We start from the raw sequence: 14,773 nt of genomic DNA, 5'->3' as shown, positions 1-14,773 counted from the left end.
AAGATGTTTGTCCAAAAGCCAGTGGTTCGTATTCCTCCTAGAACATGAAAATTGAGCTCTGTTCTGTGTGGCTCCGACACCACCAAGATTCTAAGACTGGAACTTAGTTTGAAATTGTGTTGCATGAGCTAGCTACGAATGAGCTCCCTCTTCAAGCTTTGTTGGCTTTACAGGGCTAACAAAAGTAAACTTCATGTATGTGTGTGTATTTCCCTAACCTAAGCAGCTGTGACTGAATGCGATGAGAGCTATGACTGACAGAGAGAGCCATTGAACGAAGGTGCCGTTCTTCTTAGAGTGCTTGCTCATGTCCGTTTCATATTAGGTGTGTGCGCTCGCCACATGCACCGGTGCTGGAAGTTTTTCCCTCAGCAGTATCCATAGGGGTCTGGCTCTGGCGCCCCCTAGAGTGGTGCCCGCATGGTACAGTATCAGTTCCTCCTTGCCACCAGTGACCGTGCTGGAACATCTGCTGCTTTGGCTGGGGTTGTTTCGTTTTCTGTTCTTGTGAACTTTGAAAAACTGTATTATAGTTAGTAGTTTCTTGGTTACCCTTAGAAGTAGTTCTCAACTTTTCATTACTCCCAAACAGGACTCAGCCGGGGGACAGGGCATGCCCTGGTCCCCAGACTTTAAGCCCTGCGGTCACTGTAAACAGCATATGCCTGTCAGTGATCCACATACCAGCTGCCTAAGGTGCTTAGGCGAAGGGCACATAAGTGACAAGTGCCGTATCTGCAAGTCCTTTAAACCTAGGATGAAGAAGGAGCACGATTTCCGTCAGAAAGTGCTCCTAATGGAGTCGGCACTCACTCTAGCACCGGAGCAGCAGTCTGACTACGCACCGACCACCACAGCCTCCGTGCACAGTGCTCCAGCGGTGCCGTCCACGAGCCGGCACTGGTCTCCCTCTGCAGCTCCGGTCATGAATCCGAGAAAGATCGGGAGGGGAAGATCTCCTACCTCCCATAAGGGAAAGGAGAGGTCTGGGGGCAAGCCATGACCCGTGCCGGGCAGCTCAACACCCCATTCGGGAAGTTGGGCCTCAGCTCAGCCCATCCCATGCTTTGTCTGCAACCCTGGATAGCAGTGCAGGCCCTAGCCAGCTTCAGGTGCCATTGCCACCCAAAGCACTTCGAGCAACTCAAAAGATCCTGACACTCCTGGTGCCACCTACATTGGCTCCCACAGTACCCCGATCTCGAGGAAAACCCTTGTTGGGACCTGTGCGTGAGTCCCCGCCTCAGCAGCACTGTTCCCCATCGAGAGGGACGTCCTGCCAGCGTTCACCCGCCCACAGCCATCATGCCTCAGGACTGGAGAGGCAGGATCAGTGGAGCCCTCTTCGGTCCCCTCACCGGGGGCACCAATTGAGGGACTCGATATGTACCACACCGGTTGATTGGCGCAGACCCTCTGAGGCATGCGCCCTCCAGCAAGAACTCCGGGACCAGCCCCAACCATCTCCAAGGCCCAGGACCGATCGGACACCAGAGACTGCCGATCACTGCGCCGTCATCGCCTGTCTCCAAGGAGGAGGTCATCCTACTCAGGACAATCTTCCCAGCAACCGGCCTGTAATAGCTCCCGGTCCTGTTCAACATCCCAGTATCGGTCGAGTAGCATGAGGCGAGGATCAAGCCCCTGTACCAGTGGTGCCGTCTACATTATCAGCACCAAAACCTGTCCCAGGGCCCCAAGCTCAGTGGCCGGCACCATGGTATCCATGGAACCCTTGGGGGTTCACCCAACCTTCCCAGGCTGCCCGATTGGTGTTGGGATCCTTGGAGAGGCCAGCGGCCTCAGTATCCCGTCCCCCCCTGGTGCTGGAGACTTCGGGGGATAAGACCCCACAGGTCCAGGAGGACCCAGGGGAGCAAGATGCGGGACCACCAATGGACATGGAGGTTCTCGCGGCACCGGCATTGTCGTCGCTGGACGAGGCTATCACTGGGCCCCCTCACCCAGTTCCTTAGGATGACGCCAAGGTGCACCAGGAACTTTTGAAGAGGGTCGATTCTAACCTGGGGCTTCAGGCAGAAGAATTGGAAGAGCCCTTCTGGTTGAGGCGGTTAACCACAAGCAGAGGCAAGGACAACCTGGGGCCACCCCCAAAAATAAAGACTCGAGGAGGCTGGATCTCTTTGGACATAAAGTTTATTCGTCTTCAGCCTTTAGCTGAGAGTGGCCAACCACCAAGCCCTCCTTGGCCGATATGTGGCAAGCCACGGCCAAGTTTGAAGGGTTGCTCCCCAAGATTTCCAAGAAGGTGTTCTAAGCTATCCTCGATGAGGGCACTACTGCGCCCTCCAGGCGGCGTCAGATGCTACTGACCGCACCATGACTTCTGCTATCTCCATGTGGCGAGTCTCCTGGTTGCTCCTCTCTGGGTGTCCATCGAGGCTCAGCAGTCATTGGAGGACCAGCCTTTCAACAGCGGGGCCCTATTTGCGGAGCAAACAGACAACAAGTTGCATGGCCTCAAAGACTCCTGCACCACCCTGAAAACCCTGGGTCTCTACGTCCCAGCCCCAACACGTAAGCAGTTCAAACTGCAGCAGCCTCAGGGCCAGGGGAGCCAGCCTTGGAGGGATCAGCCCCATAAACGAGCCACGAGTTACAAGCGCCGCCCAAGCCACCCACCTCCACTCTTGGCCCTGTCGGGCTCGACCCATAATAAGCAGGGGGCCAAATGGTCATTTTGAGGGTGCGCCTGAGGGGAACCTACCAGACTATTCCCTGGATCCATCTTTCCCAGTAGTCTCTGACCGCTATAACTTGCGACCGCTGGGTTCTCAGCACAGTGGAACAGGGTTATACCCTCCAGTTCCTTTCTACCCCCCTGTAGCGGGGAGTTTTGGAGGAACTGCCAGCAGGATGGGAAGTGGAGTGCCAATGCCAGGAAGCCTGTGGATGGGCGCAGGACTTGCTACGCCTGCGGATGGGTGGGGCATTTAAAACAAGACTGTCCCTATCGGAGTGGGGGCAAGGATCCGCAGCCCCAGAAGGGAGAAGAGGTCCCGTGTGTGGCTTGCCAGGTGAAGAAACCCAGGCGGCGGCTAAGTTGTTGGGCCTGTGGCCGATTGGGCCACGTGTGGAGGATATGTCCAGGCCCAACACAAGAGGTCCATGTTGGTCCTGGCAAGGGGATGGGACCCCAAAGGAACCATAGGATGCCCCGGGCAGCAAGGAGGCGGGGAGCCTGCTTTGGCTGCTGGGAGAGGGGCCACCTAAAGAAGGACTGCCCCCTTGGCAGTGGGCAAATGCAGAGGGAAATGCCTGCGAGCTTGGATGGGCTAAAAGTGGCGGCAGCATCCAGGGCGGGGGGAACCCCGTGAGGAGTCAGGACCCAGACCGTCGCCAGGCCAGTTGTCCACCAGGAGACCCAGATGGACTGGACCCCACAGGAGGCTGGGACCCAGGTGGGGGCAGAGAAGGTGGCCGTGGGAACCCAGACCCTAAAGGTAGAGGGCCTGGGGTACCCGGACCTGCAGGTCCGGCTAGAGGCCACGGAGCAGGCCTGCAGACAGGCTGAGGCCAAGACCCGGGAGATGACCTGTGGCTGGGAGGCTTCGGAGGTGAGACGGGTGACCCTGGAAGGGTGGCCCTGGAGGGGTGGCTCTGGGGGCCTGAAGACACGAGTGCCCCCTTGCCCCAAGCGGGGGATTTTGAGGGGGGGGTGTAGCGGGGTGGTTACCTGATCCAAGGACAGATGATGATCTCCCATAACATGATGGTCAGATTCTTGAGAGGGCTGGAGAGACTAGTCCCACAGTGGGATGTTAACTTAGTCCTCTCTAAGTCCACTGGCGAGCTCTTTGAGCCGCTGGGCTCCTGCTTCCTTTCCCATCCATCACGGAAGGTCATGTTCCTGGTGGTGGTGACGTCAGCAAGACAGATCTCAGAAATTAAAGCCTTGACCTCAGAACCACCATACATGGTCTTTTACAAAGATAAGGTTCAATTGCAGCCTGGCCTTCCTGCCAAAGGTGTCTCCACCTTCCATATGAATCAGGACATCTTCCTCCGAGTGTTCCATCCCAAACTGCACGAGACCAGTGAAAGGGAGGCATCTTCATGTTCTGGACATCCGGAGGGCCTTGGCTTTTTCCTTAGAACGTACCAAGCCTTTCCATAAATCCACTCAACTCTTCATTGCTACAGCAGATAGGATGAAGGGTCAGCTGGTGTCCTCGCAGAGGGTTTCCAATTGGATCACCTCATGCATAAGGACCTCTTACAATCTGGCAGGGGTTCTGCCACCACTGCCAATTGTCAGAGCCCACTTAATGAGAGCTCAGGCGTCTTCGGCAGCCATCCGGGCGCACATCCCTATCCAGGACATCTGTAGAGCTGCAACGTGATCCTCTGTCCACACATTTACCACTCATTACGCCATCACTCAGCAGGCCAGGGACAACGCTGGGTTTGGCAGAGCTGTGCTGCAACCTACATGTCCATGAACTGCTATCCACCTCCAGGGGTACTGCTTTGGAGTCACCTAATATGAAATGGACATGAGCAAGCACTAGAAGAAGAAAAGACAGTTACCTTTTCCATAACAGGTGTTCTTCAAGATGTGTTGCTCATGTCCATTCCATGACCCACCCTCCTTCCCCACTGTCGGAGTTTCCAGCAAGAAGGAACTGAGGGTGGGGGAGCTGGTGGCGCCCCTTATACTATGTCATGCTGGTGCAACTCCAGGAGGCACCAGAGCGAGTTCCCTACATATTCTGCTGGGGGGAAAACTTCCTGCACTGGTGCATATGGTGAGCGCACACACCTAATATGGAATGGACATGAGCAACATATCTCGAAGAACACCAGTTACAGAAAAGGTAACTGTCTATTTTTTACTTAGTCAATTTTCTGACTACAACCATACTTAAAGAATATAATTTTGAAAAGTGTATTTCCATGGTGGTAACTCTCTAGCATCTGTGTGTATAAAAAACCCCACTTTACCTCCAGAGTTCCATTCAGGCCAAAGCTGCAGACAGAAGGTTTCATGGTATTACTGCACATAGTATGTGTTTGTGCTATTAGTTCTAGAATAGATCTTTAAATTTCCAAGTATTGTCGTGTTGTTGTCTCTGAAATTGTTTTTGGTAGAAGATATAATTTGGAAAACCTCACCGATGGATGTACTAAAATCACTGAGCAAAATAACAAGTCTCTTACACGTTGTGTGATGTTCTCCTTTATCTGATGTAGAATTTGAGGAGTTCTCTATTCTGATTAAAAACTTGCCCATCCTTGAGCTAAATTCAGAGATCCATGTTTCATTCCAGTGTACAGTGATTCCATCTTACTAAACGATGTAGTGACAATTTCAGAGGCTGGATGGGATAACTGTCTTGGACAAACAGTTAAAATTATTTTTATGTAGCTGTAATGCTTCGTAGAGTGCCAGAGGCTGTTTAAATGCCAGTAGCTTCCTATGCTTTTGTTTCAGGAATAATCCAAACTATTGATGGTCCTTCCTTTTTTTTTTTTTTTTTTAATAAATAAAAGTCCAACTACATGAAAATCAGGTGCGGTACATGCACTAAGAAATTAGTCTGATTAATGCCTTCCACTTTAATCCCTGAAGAAATAAAAATCATGACTAGAAAGGTGGTAATGATGAAAAGAGCAATGCTGGTGATGGACTGTAAATGAACTTCTGTAAAATGGTCATAAAGGGTTAATCAGACTAACGCCTCATGAGGCAGCTCATAACATACCTAATGGCTTTGTCATTTACCCTGCTTTTAAATCCTGTCTGCATCATAACACAATTTCAAACTTCTAACTTTACCATTCTGAGCATTTGGCTTGATACTGAGTATTAAGTGGTTATTGTGGGTCTAACATAACAGAAGTTCACACTATTCTAGGCAAATATATATCACACATTCACAGAACAATGTCTTCTAAGACACAATGTGAGGAATTTCCAGTACAATCCTGCAGGAATAAAGGACACAATCTCATTAAAGAGACACTCGTACTTTCTGTAGATTGTTGTAATCACCTCTCAAAGCCTTGAACATAAAACTAATCCTCTGACCCAAATTGTTCTCTTGACTGTAACAGATCTTCAATTTTTGAATTTTTAAAAATTAAAAATTGTTGCCTCTGTTTTCTCGCAGCTCGCAAACCTCAATATGGTATATTTAAATATTTAATATTTAAAAGGAGAGTGTCACTAAATCTCACCAATGACTGAGGTCCACTGTAGATTAGCGAGTAATGTGGACAGGGCCATAGCAAGGCCTATGTACCACTTTAGCCCCATTTAAGCTATGGCTCATGCTTTGCACAGAGATGAATTCACCGAAAGTGAACCTATGTGATATAAAAGGCTGCATCACAAAACGTGCTTAGCTAATTTAATTTGACAGGTTATATTGATTTTATTTATAAGACCTCATAACACACTAATAAATCTGGTCAAGATAATGAAAACATTACAATAGCAGACCTCACTATGAAGCTGTCTCTTGTTAAATCTTCTCTGAGAAGCTCCATGGAAATACTGGGATTATTATAAGGCCTGGCAATATGAGAATTAGTGAGATTCTCATACATCAAGCCATAGGTCTGATGTTTATGTAATTTGCTCCATCCCAACAAATTAAAACTTTTAAAAATTGGCAGCCTAGTGACAATAGCTCATTAATGCCAATGAAAATTGTAGGTTTAATTCCCTGCTCACTGTGCTAAAAATCCTCAGCATCATTTTCAAATGTAGTTACATTACTGTTTTATTTATGAAGCCTTGATATTTATTCTCTTGGCACTTTAGACCATTATGGTTGGATTCAACTTTATCTGCTGTCTGGCAGGAAGTTGAAAATAACCTTTTGAATATTCCACCTACATCTCTGTGCCCAAAGGTAAAGTAGAATGGACAGATTCCAAAAGCATTACATAAGTTAAATGAGCTAGATTTTCACACAGAGCACTCACTGTACAGTAGCTTCACCTTAATGTGTCTGAGACAAGCACACTATTTAACTAAATATTTCATATCAATCCATCCATTAGAGACACTCCAGGAGCAGACTTACAAAGATGACAGTGATGCTGCAACTTTCAAGCAAACCCTCCCAGACCTCACCCCTGATGAGCCTTCAGAAGCACTCGGGTTCCCAACCTTCGGAAAGGAGGAGGAGGAAGAAGAAAGGTGCAGCGAAGATCTGACCAAAAGTCAGACTGAGTCACCTGCAACAGAAAATCAAGAGCTCCAGTCCCAACCTGCTGAAGAGGCAACAACACCAACAACTGAGGAGGGGACAGCAGCCGACCCAGGTAGTGACGAATCTCCAGGGAAATCCCCATCCAAAAAGAAAAAGAAGTTCCGCACTCCTTCCTTCCTGAAGAAGAACAAAAAGAAGAGTGACTCCTGAAGGCCTGATGCGCTGCAGAAACACTGTCATATTTTAAAATCTAAATTCATTAACCACTAGAATGTACCAGATTGTACTGAGTGTTTTGTCTTATGTAAAGGAATGCAACAAATCAACCAACCAACCCCTCAAGTTATAGCTTGATTGTTTAAGGTTATAACAGGAAATTAACGTGCAGAAAGGTGCTAAACCTCTGCTCTCAGCAGCAAATCATAGATTTGATCCTTAATTTGTAAACAAAATTAAATGGTTTCCATGTGGAAGACATTGAACCACTGTTTTTAATTTAAAGCCCACACTGCTTTATGTATGAACACAAGTATTTTTGACCAGACCACGTTCACAATGCAGTATCTGCTCACTCCAGAACGTGCTCTTTTCCAATGTTGTACTCATCGGTCACAAGTGGATTCTTTTTTAAATATTGCATTTTAGAGAGGATGCTTGTTTACATTTTAGAGGGGGCACATTCTTGAACTGAGCTGTATGCTTCTGCAATCTGTGCTTACAGATCACGTTATAGTAAGGCTTTGAGACTATCCATACCTTACCCCTCCTGTCTTCTCCCTGCCACCCCCACCCCTCCCAATAACAACAACAAGAAAAGCTGTCTTTCACCCATATTCTGTTTTGTGATATAGCTGGAACTTAAACTTAACCTTGTGGTTTCTGAGGACTGAACTGGTGATGGTGTTTCCTGCTGATACTGTGCATTCAGTTTTTCTAATAAATGCAGTATTGTGAAATATATGTTACAGACCCCAACCAAAATCAGAGACCATCAGAAATCACTTGCATAGCAGTTTGGTCTTTAGATACAGGTTGAAAACAATTGTGTGTTAGACTTTTGGGAAACTTTTAATTGGTGATCTAGAGCATGGACAGTTTTGGATTGGGTCTTCAGCGCACATTTCATTGTTTTGATAAAACTTCCCTGGGTGCAGATACGAATCTGTTGCATATAAGCCACATTTGCATCTTCACTCCCTCCCCTTATAAAAATGTAAACACATTACACTGAACGCTTAACATATGTTTTTATATTAACTCTTTTTGTTTTCACTTACTGTAGCTTGTGTTTCTTGCTTTGTGTTGCCAGCAGTAGTTAAGTCGGGAACAGAAATCCCTCCCAGAGTCCTTAGAGGTACTTTTACTACAGATTTCCATAAGCATTTAGCATGTAGCAAAGTCAGAAAAATCACTTTCACTTTTTATTTGCCATCCTCTTTTAGTTACGGTCATGATTCTCTGTCACTGAGCACATGTAGAGATCCACCTTCAGTTTATCTTTTTGAAAGCCAAAACATCTTCATTTGTTGCACATGTGAACTTTCCAGAAACCTTAATGAATTTTCACCCCAGTTATAAACCAAGATGCTCCAAGTGTCACTGTTCAAATGACACATTTCTATTTGTAACAGCAGAAAATATTCAAAGATTTCTCCATGAAAGGAAAAAGTTGGCTTACATGCAATGACTATAACTAAAATGAAATTCAATAATGGATGTATTGTTATAAGATTATATAAAATACCTGTTTTATAGTGAGAAAAATAGCAGACAGTGAATGCCTTGCAATTTGTGCAGTATGAAAGCATTGAGTAGCACAGTAGTCTCCAAAGTTTTTGGATCGCGCACCCTCACGGTGCTGCTGAAGAAAGGAGAGGGGAAGCCTCACCGCAGGCATGCTGCCGAAGAAAGAAGGGGGAAAGACCTGCCACAGGCGTGCAGAGCTGCTGCTGAAGAAAAAAAATGGTGGAGTGCCGTACAGTGGCGCTCCTCCTGCTGTGCACTCCCTGGGATCCTCTGGCGCACCCCTCTTTGGAGACCACTGGAGTAGTAGAACAGGTTCAGCTTTAATGCAAAAATAAAGCCTATATTAGGCCTCAGATGCATTGAAAACTTGGACCAAATTCAAGTGGTAAAAGGAAAACAAATTTACAAGATATGACAATAGCACTGTCAGGTAAGGAGGAAAAGGTTTAGTGGCAGTAATTAACACACCAGAAATGAGACTTCTGTTTTGGAATACATAGAGTAGGGTGGAATTAGATGCAACAGCAAATCACTGCTTCAGAGTGACACCTAAACAATAATGTCTAGTAAGGACTGCATGGCGCTAACGGCTTTGAGCTTGTATTCTAACCTTTTATGTCCTCTGTATACTAGGAAGCATCCAGTACTTATCTTACTTTGCTAAATTGTGTTTTATTGCCAGGGTCATAATTACATTACTAAGCAATTGCTACATGTTTCAGTTAATAATGGAGTCCTCCCTTTTATCTTTGACTATATATGCAATGATTTTGATTCTAATTTTGTAGTTTGTTCTTTCAATTCTTTGTATTACACTATGAAATCTAGCTGTGTAAGGTATGGTTACACACTGTGGGGGGAAAACAGTCATGTATTTTTCTTTCTTTGTTGTATCATTAAGTTTTACTCACAAATAAAATTCTTCTTTAAAAGAGTAAGTTTTTTTCCGTCTGTTTTGAAAGCTGTTGTACAGTTTTAGTTTCCAGAATCTCTTAGGGAATAGTGTTGAAACCCTTTTAATTGAATGGGTAAAAAAAAAATTCTTGAGAAAAGTACCTAGGATTTTGTTATAGTAAACTGGTTGCTGTTAAAGTTCCAGACCAGACTGTGATGTCTAATGTTCTGGCCAGAGACTGTAACAGTAAGCAGCGGAGACAAGCATTAAAAGCGATCCGTGTCTGAACATTAATTGCGGGAACATGTAGACAGAATACAAAAAGCCTCCTTCATGTTGCAGTTAGTGTCCTTCTGGAGGATTTGGTGTAGCTGAGAGAGCAACAGGAGGATCACTGGTCACTTCCAGGTTGGCATAATTCTGCCTGCTTTAATAACCTACTAGATTAACCTTGTTCATTAAACAGTTGTCCTTAAAGTGATAAAGCTAGGGTGGAATATGTGCTCAGGTGAAAAAGCTAAGAATCCTCATTTGAAGTCTCATTCATTAAATAGGGGATCACTGCTTAGTTCATTCTTTATATGAAGTTCATGCTCAATCTATATGCAGTAGTTTGGAGGTTTGAAATCTCTGAACAAATGCCACATAGTTTGCTGAAATGCCAGGGGGAGGGTACAGCTGCTTTTCACTCTTGTAAATTTACATTTTCTACTTTCTGAGTAGATTCACAAGCAACATAGTATCCTCATGTCCTTTAGAATTTGTTATTTTCCAAGGCAGGGGGAAAATGTTCTGCCTTTATCAATCACTCTTTAGGCTTTACCAGGAATACTATTTTAGTGAAAGTCACTAATTCTGTTTTTAACCAAGGCTCTAGGAATACAAAATAAAATTTTGGGACAAACAAGAAGCTGCAGAAACCTTTTTCTGGGGCTGTTAAAAAAAAAAATGGAATAAAACCTGCATAATAGGAAATGATAAAAAAAAAAAAAAGCTCAAATTGAGACATTTAATAAAAATGAGTCTTAAAACACTTACAAGAACTCTCTGGATTAGTTTTGTTTCCTATATTACATAAGAGTGTAAAACCTACCAAAAGATTCATTTTGGTACCCAAAGTTCTGTTCCTTGAGCAGATGCAATATGTGTTTGGGGCACCTCTCATATTGGTTTGGGTTCACATATTCATTTACTGGTTCAAGTTTTATGTCTGCAATAGCACCGCTTCAGGCTATGATCTTGTCAGAAGTCAAGCTAAGCACTGTCAGGCCTTGGATGGGAGACAGTTGAGAATAACTCAAGTGTGTTAGGATGTAATGTAGGCAGCACTCTTTCCTCTGAAACTGTATTGAACCAATTTCCTGCTATGGGTCAGTGTGTTTCTGAAGATCTTCTTGAAGAAAGACTGGCCATCACTGCTTATTGTCATCAAAATTCCCTTAACACTACTTATGAGTAGGGATGTTAGTTCTGTTATGTTACCCAAATTCTCAATTGGGTAACATTTAGCCAATCTAAATGTTCCCTTGCCTCCACTGACCAAGCTGTTCTTCACATCCCCTACTAAAAATGGTTGTGTAGTGTTAAGGAAGTAACTAGCTGGCAGTCTTCTCCCTGGTGGCTGTATTCCAAAGATCCTTCTATATGCAGTCTGAAGTGCTTCAGTTTCCTTCAGAATGAAAGATATGCATGTTATATTACTTACAGAGAGATCTACCATGTTTTTTCATTAATCTATGTGTTTAAAGCCAAGCAGACTGCACAGTGATGTGCAAGAGGAAGTAGAAACTACTCCACTGATAAGGAATTAGGTCCTCACTGTCCCACTCCCATGCTAAAGCAATCCCACTCTTCCCATGAGTTGTTTGAGGGTGAGCAAAATAGGGCAAAACAAGAGCCTAATAGACCCAAATCTTTAAGATACAAATAAGTACACCACCTCCACCCAAGCACTTGTGTGTCTCAGGTTTTTCTACTTTGATATCCTTTAGGAGTGAGCTTCTCTACCGTCAAACTTAGGGAACTATGGACTTCTGAGTCACAGATGAGCCCAGAATACACTGTATACCACAGAAACCTTCATTGCCTACAACATTTTAAGATCAGTTAGTTTTACCATATAGCCTGGGCTCCCATTGGGTTTAACAAAAACTAAGGTATCTGATGGGGAAGTAGGGTTAGGAAACCATCTCTGAAGTGACTGTACTTGGACAGAGTGACCCACTAGGTCTCTTTCATCCCATCTCCTGTGCAAGACAAGCAGAAGATGACAAAGACCTATTCGCGGATAGCTCTGGTTGCAGTGATTGAGATGGTACATGGAGAAGCGAGAAAGACACACTTTCTAAACCTCTGGTTACTTTCCTAAATGGATGGGGTTGTTCTACACTGCAAAGTTTTCCCTTGTTTGAACAATTAAGTTAACTAACGTGCGGCTGACCATAACACGGAAGCCCATGTAGACAAGGGCAAATCATGGTCAGCATTGTGCCAGTTAATCAGGTTCTTTACAATAGTGACCAATGAGTATAATTTTGCAGTGGAAACAAGCCCTAATTAAACCTTTTGGGGTTACCTAAGCAACAGGCTAAGAACTGTGAGTTAAGACTAAACAAAAAGGTCTCACTTCTCCTTTATTAATGGCTTTAGCATATTGCATGCCAACATGAAGTTGAACATAGGGAGACCCCTCCCCTCCCCCCCCCGCATTCCTGTGCAGTCAGCTAGAGCTTTATGTAGGGCAATGATTGACTAACAAAAGGACAATCTAAAAATATGCATCTTATTATGGTGCATCTTACTAACCACACTAACTGCAGTAGACCAGTTTGCAATGAACTGTTTGTAGTGCAAAATACAAATATTTGGTAAATGCTCAGTATTGAAATACCTGTTACACAAAATATTAGGCGTATAAAATGTAGCTAACACACTTTTCCAATGCTATTGTATATAACAGTCAGGCCACCTGTTCATTTATGCTCCCTCAGCAAAACCATAGGAATAGAGTCAAGATTGATAGCGGGCTCTCTCAGGTCTTATGAAACTCAGGATACTAACTCCTCCCCCCCCCCAAAAAAAACCACCCATAGCTTAAGGCACTAGATACAAATTCCACTAAAGGGGGCTGTGCAAAGGGTTTGGCAAAATAATCTCAATATGACCCTCACAAAATGGGGGAGGGGTTGTATTTTCTCACCATGAACCAATTCAGGTGGCTAGGGTCTTGATCAATTTCCCCATTATGTAGCTGCCTGAAAACTCTGCTAATCCATGTTCTGTCAGAGCAGCAGAATGAGCAGCCAGTGATTAAAATGAAAAGGGCACAGCAAGGAGATGTAAAAAAACATTATACTGTGCACATGAGTCTGTGAGAAATGATGGTGTTTTACATGCTGCATCTGATTGGGAACTGTAGTTAATTAAAGCACGAAATTCTGTTGTGGAGTGAGTCTCAGCTTGCTGAATTCAACCTTTTTCTGCCCATATAGCTGGTATGATCTCACCATTTGATGTAGCAGGAATACAATTTACTGAATGACACACACTTGCATCAGATATTTCTGATCTCAAACCTCGTCAAACTGGCTCACAGGCAGTGCTGGAGAGAATAACTTCAGCTGGGTCTCCATCTCCTTGAGAATTAAGGGGTGTGTGTAAGAAAAAATTTTGTGACAATGGTGTATATGCTGGTGAGTATTGCATAATGGAATTTGAGTTGGCCTTCCAGCAAATCAAAACACAGTGTTGTTCCATTTTAAATTGCTTCTTGCCAGCTGACTCTCCACCATTTTAGAAGTCCCTTGGACATGAGTAGTTCTGTAATAGCCATAATGTTGCTCCACTCTTTGGTTATTCCTCCTTTGTTTGCTGCTTCATGTAACCAAGAAGAATGAGGGGAAGCAGGAACAAAACTGCACAAACAGTGAAGCAAACCTCAGCTCCTGCCAGCCAATAAACTGCAAAACAAATAAGATATTTAGTTTTTGGGGGGCTATCTTTATTGTACACATTAAAAAGGTTTTTTCAAAGTGACTTCCTGTGCAGCCTTGGTACAAATTTGAGTAGTTGCATGTTATAGGTCATAAGACAGGGATGGATCACTTCAACTGCCCTGTTCTGTACATACCATCAGATGATTGGGCTAGATCTACCATTGGTCTGACCCAGTGTGGCCGTTCTTATGTAACTATGTTACACTATCTAGACAAACAATGATTTTCAAAAGGAAAGTTTTAAAATTAGGTAGATTCTTTTCACTTTCTACAGCCACAGACAATTGTTCTGCTGTTACCCAACCCACCCTCCCTTACTGTGTCTTGTTTAGATTTCACTGGAAGCCAATTAGTTAACTCAGTTCCAAACCATTTAATTCCACAGTCGGAGCTACCTCCACTCCTGCTGCACTTAGCAGGAACTTGAGGCTGGCAGATAGCCAGCAGCTGAGAGCCAGAAGGAACACATCAGCAAGAGCGTGAGGGGGTGCAGAAAGACATCAGTTATGAAAGAAGGCAATGGGGCCCATGTGAGAGAAGCAGGATCCATACATGCAAGCTGCTACTGTCAGCTTCTTCCTAACGAGCATCTGCTCCTAAACTCGTTTCTTCCCTTCACTATACACAGTCTGTATTTGTACCTGCATCCGAATCCCATCCTCCACCACTTGTTCCTGCTATCCCCTTCTCTCCACAACAACTGACCCTCAATTGCCACCACTTCAAGCCTTTACAATACCTATGTTTTAAGCTGAGATCAAGTAAGTATTAAATCTTCTACCTTCATGGTATCAGATGGTATATATGGATCTAGCCAGAACTGACTGATTTCCTTCTCCCTACTCTCCCACGGCCCCCGTCCCTCCCAAGGAAAAAATCTGAACATGGCAGAAGGGGATGAAAACTGCATGATTAGTAGCAAAGCACAGCTATACTTGCCCCAGTCACATCTC

The 14,773-nt window shown here is 44.7% G+C and overlaps 2 protein-coding genes across 28 annotated transcripts in view; one reads left to right on the top strand and one right to left on the bottom strand.

Moving 5' to 3' along the window:
- The window catches only part of ADD1 (adducin 1), a 136,152-nt gene extending 126,284 nt beyond the window's left edge, over positions 1 to 9,868 (top strand). For 10 of the 12 annotated variants that reach the window (XM_073342670.1, XM_073342678.1, XM_073342669.1 and 7 more), the window contains one exon: positions 7,033 to 9,868. In XM_073342670.1, coding sequence (XP_073198771.1) covers positions 7,033 to 7,394 — 362 coding nt within the window. In that variant the 3' untranslated portion in view covers positions 7,395 to 9,868. The remainder of the gene's footprint in view (positions 1 to 7,032) is intronic. The other 2 variants (XM_073342674.1, XM_073342671.1) reach the window with 1 other exon arrangement.
- Positions 7,036 to 14,773, bottom strand: part of MFSD10 (major facilitator superfamily domain containing 10) — a 39,628-nt gene continuing 31,890 nt past the window's right edge. For 15 of the 16 annotated variants that reach the window (XM_073342691.1, XM_073342695.1, XM_073342688.1 and 12 more), the window contains one exon: positions 7,036 to 13,784. In XM_073342691.1, coding sequence (XP_073198792.1) covers positions 13,678 to 13,784 — 107 coding nt within the window. In that variant the 3' untranslated portion in view covers positions 7,036 to 13,677. The remainder of the gene's footprint in view (positions 13,785 to 14,773) is intronic. The other variant, XR_012158740.1, reaches the window with a different exon arrangement.

The sequence above is a fragment of the Lepidochelys kempii genome, chromosome 4, assembly GCF_965140265.1.
Source record: "Lepidochelys kempii isolate rLepKem1 chromosome 4, rLepKem1.hap2, whole genome shotgun sequence".
In the NCBI taxonomy this organism is placed as follows: Eukaryota; Metazoa; Chordata; order Testudines; family Cheloniidae; genus Lepidochelys; species Lepidochelys kempii.
This window is presented reverse-complemented; position numbering and strand designations above follow the sequence as displayed.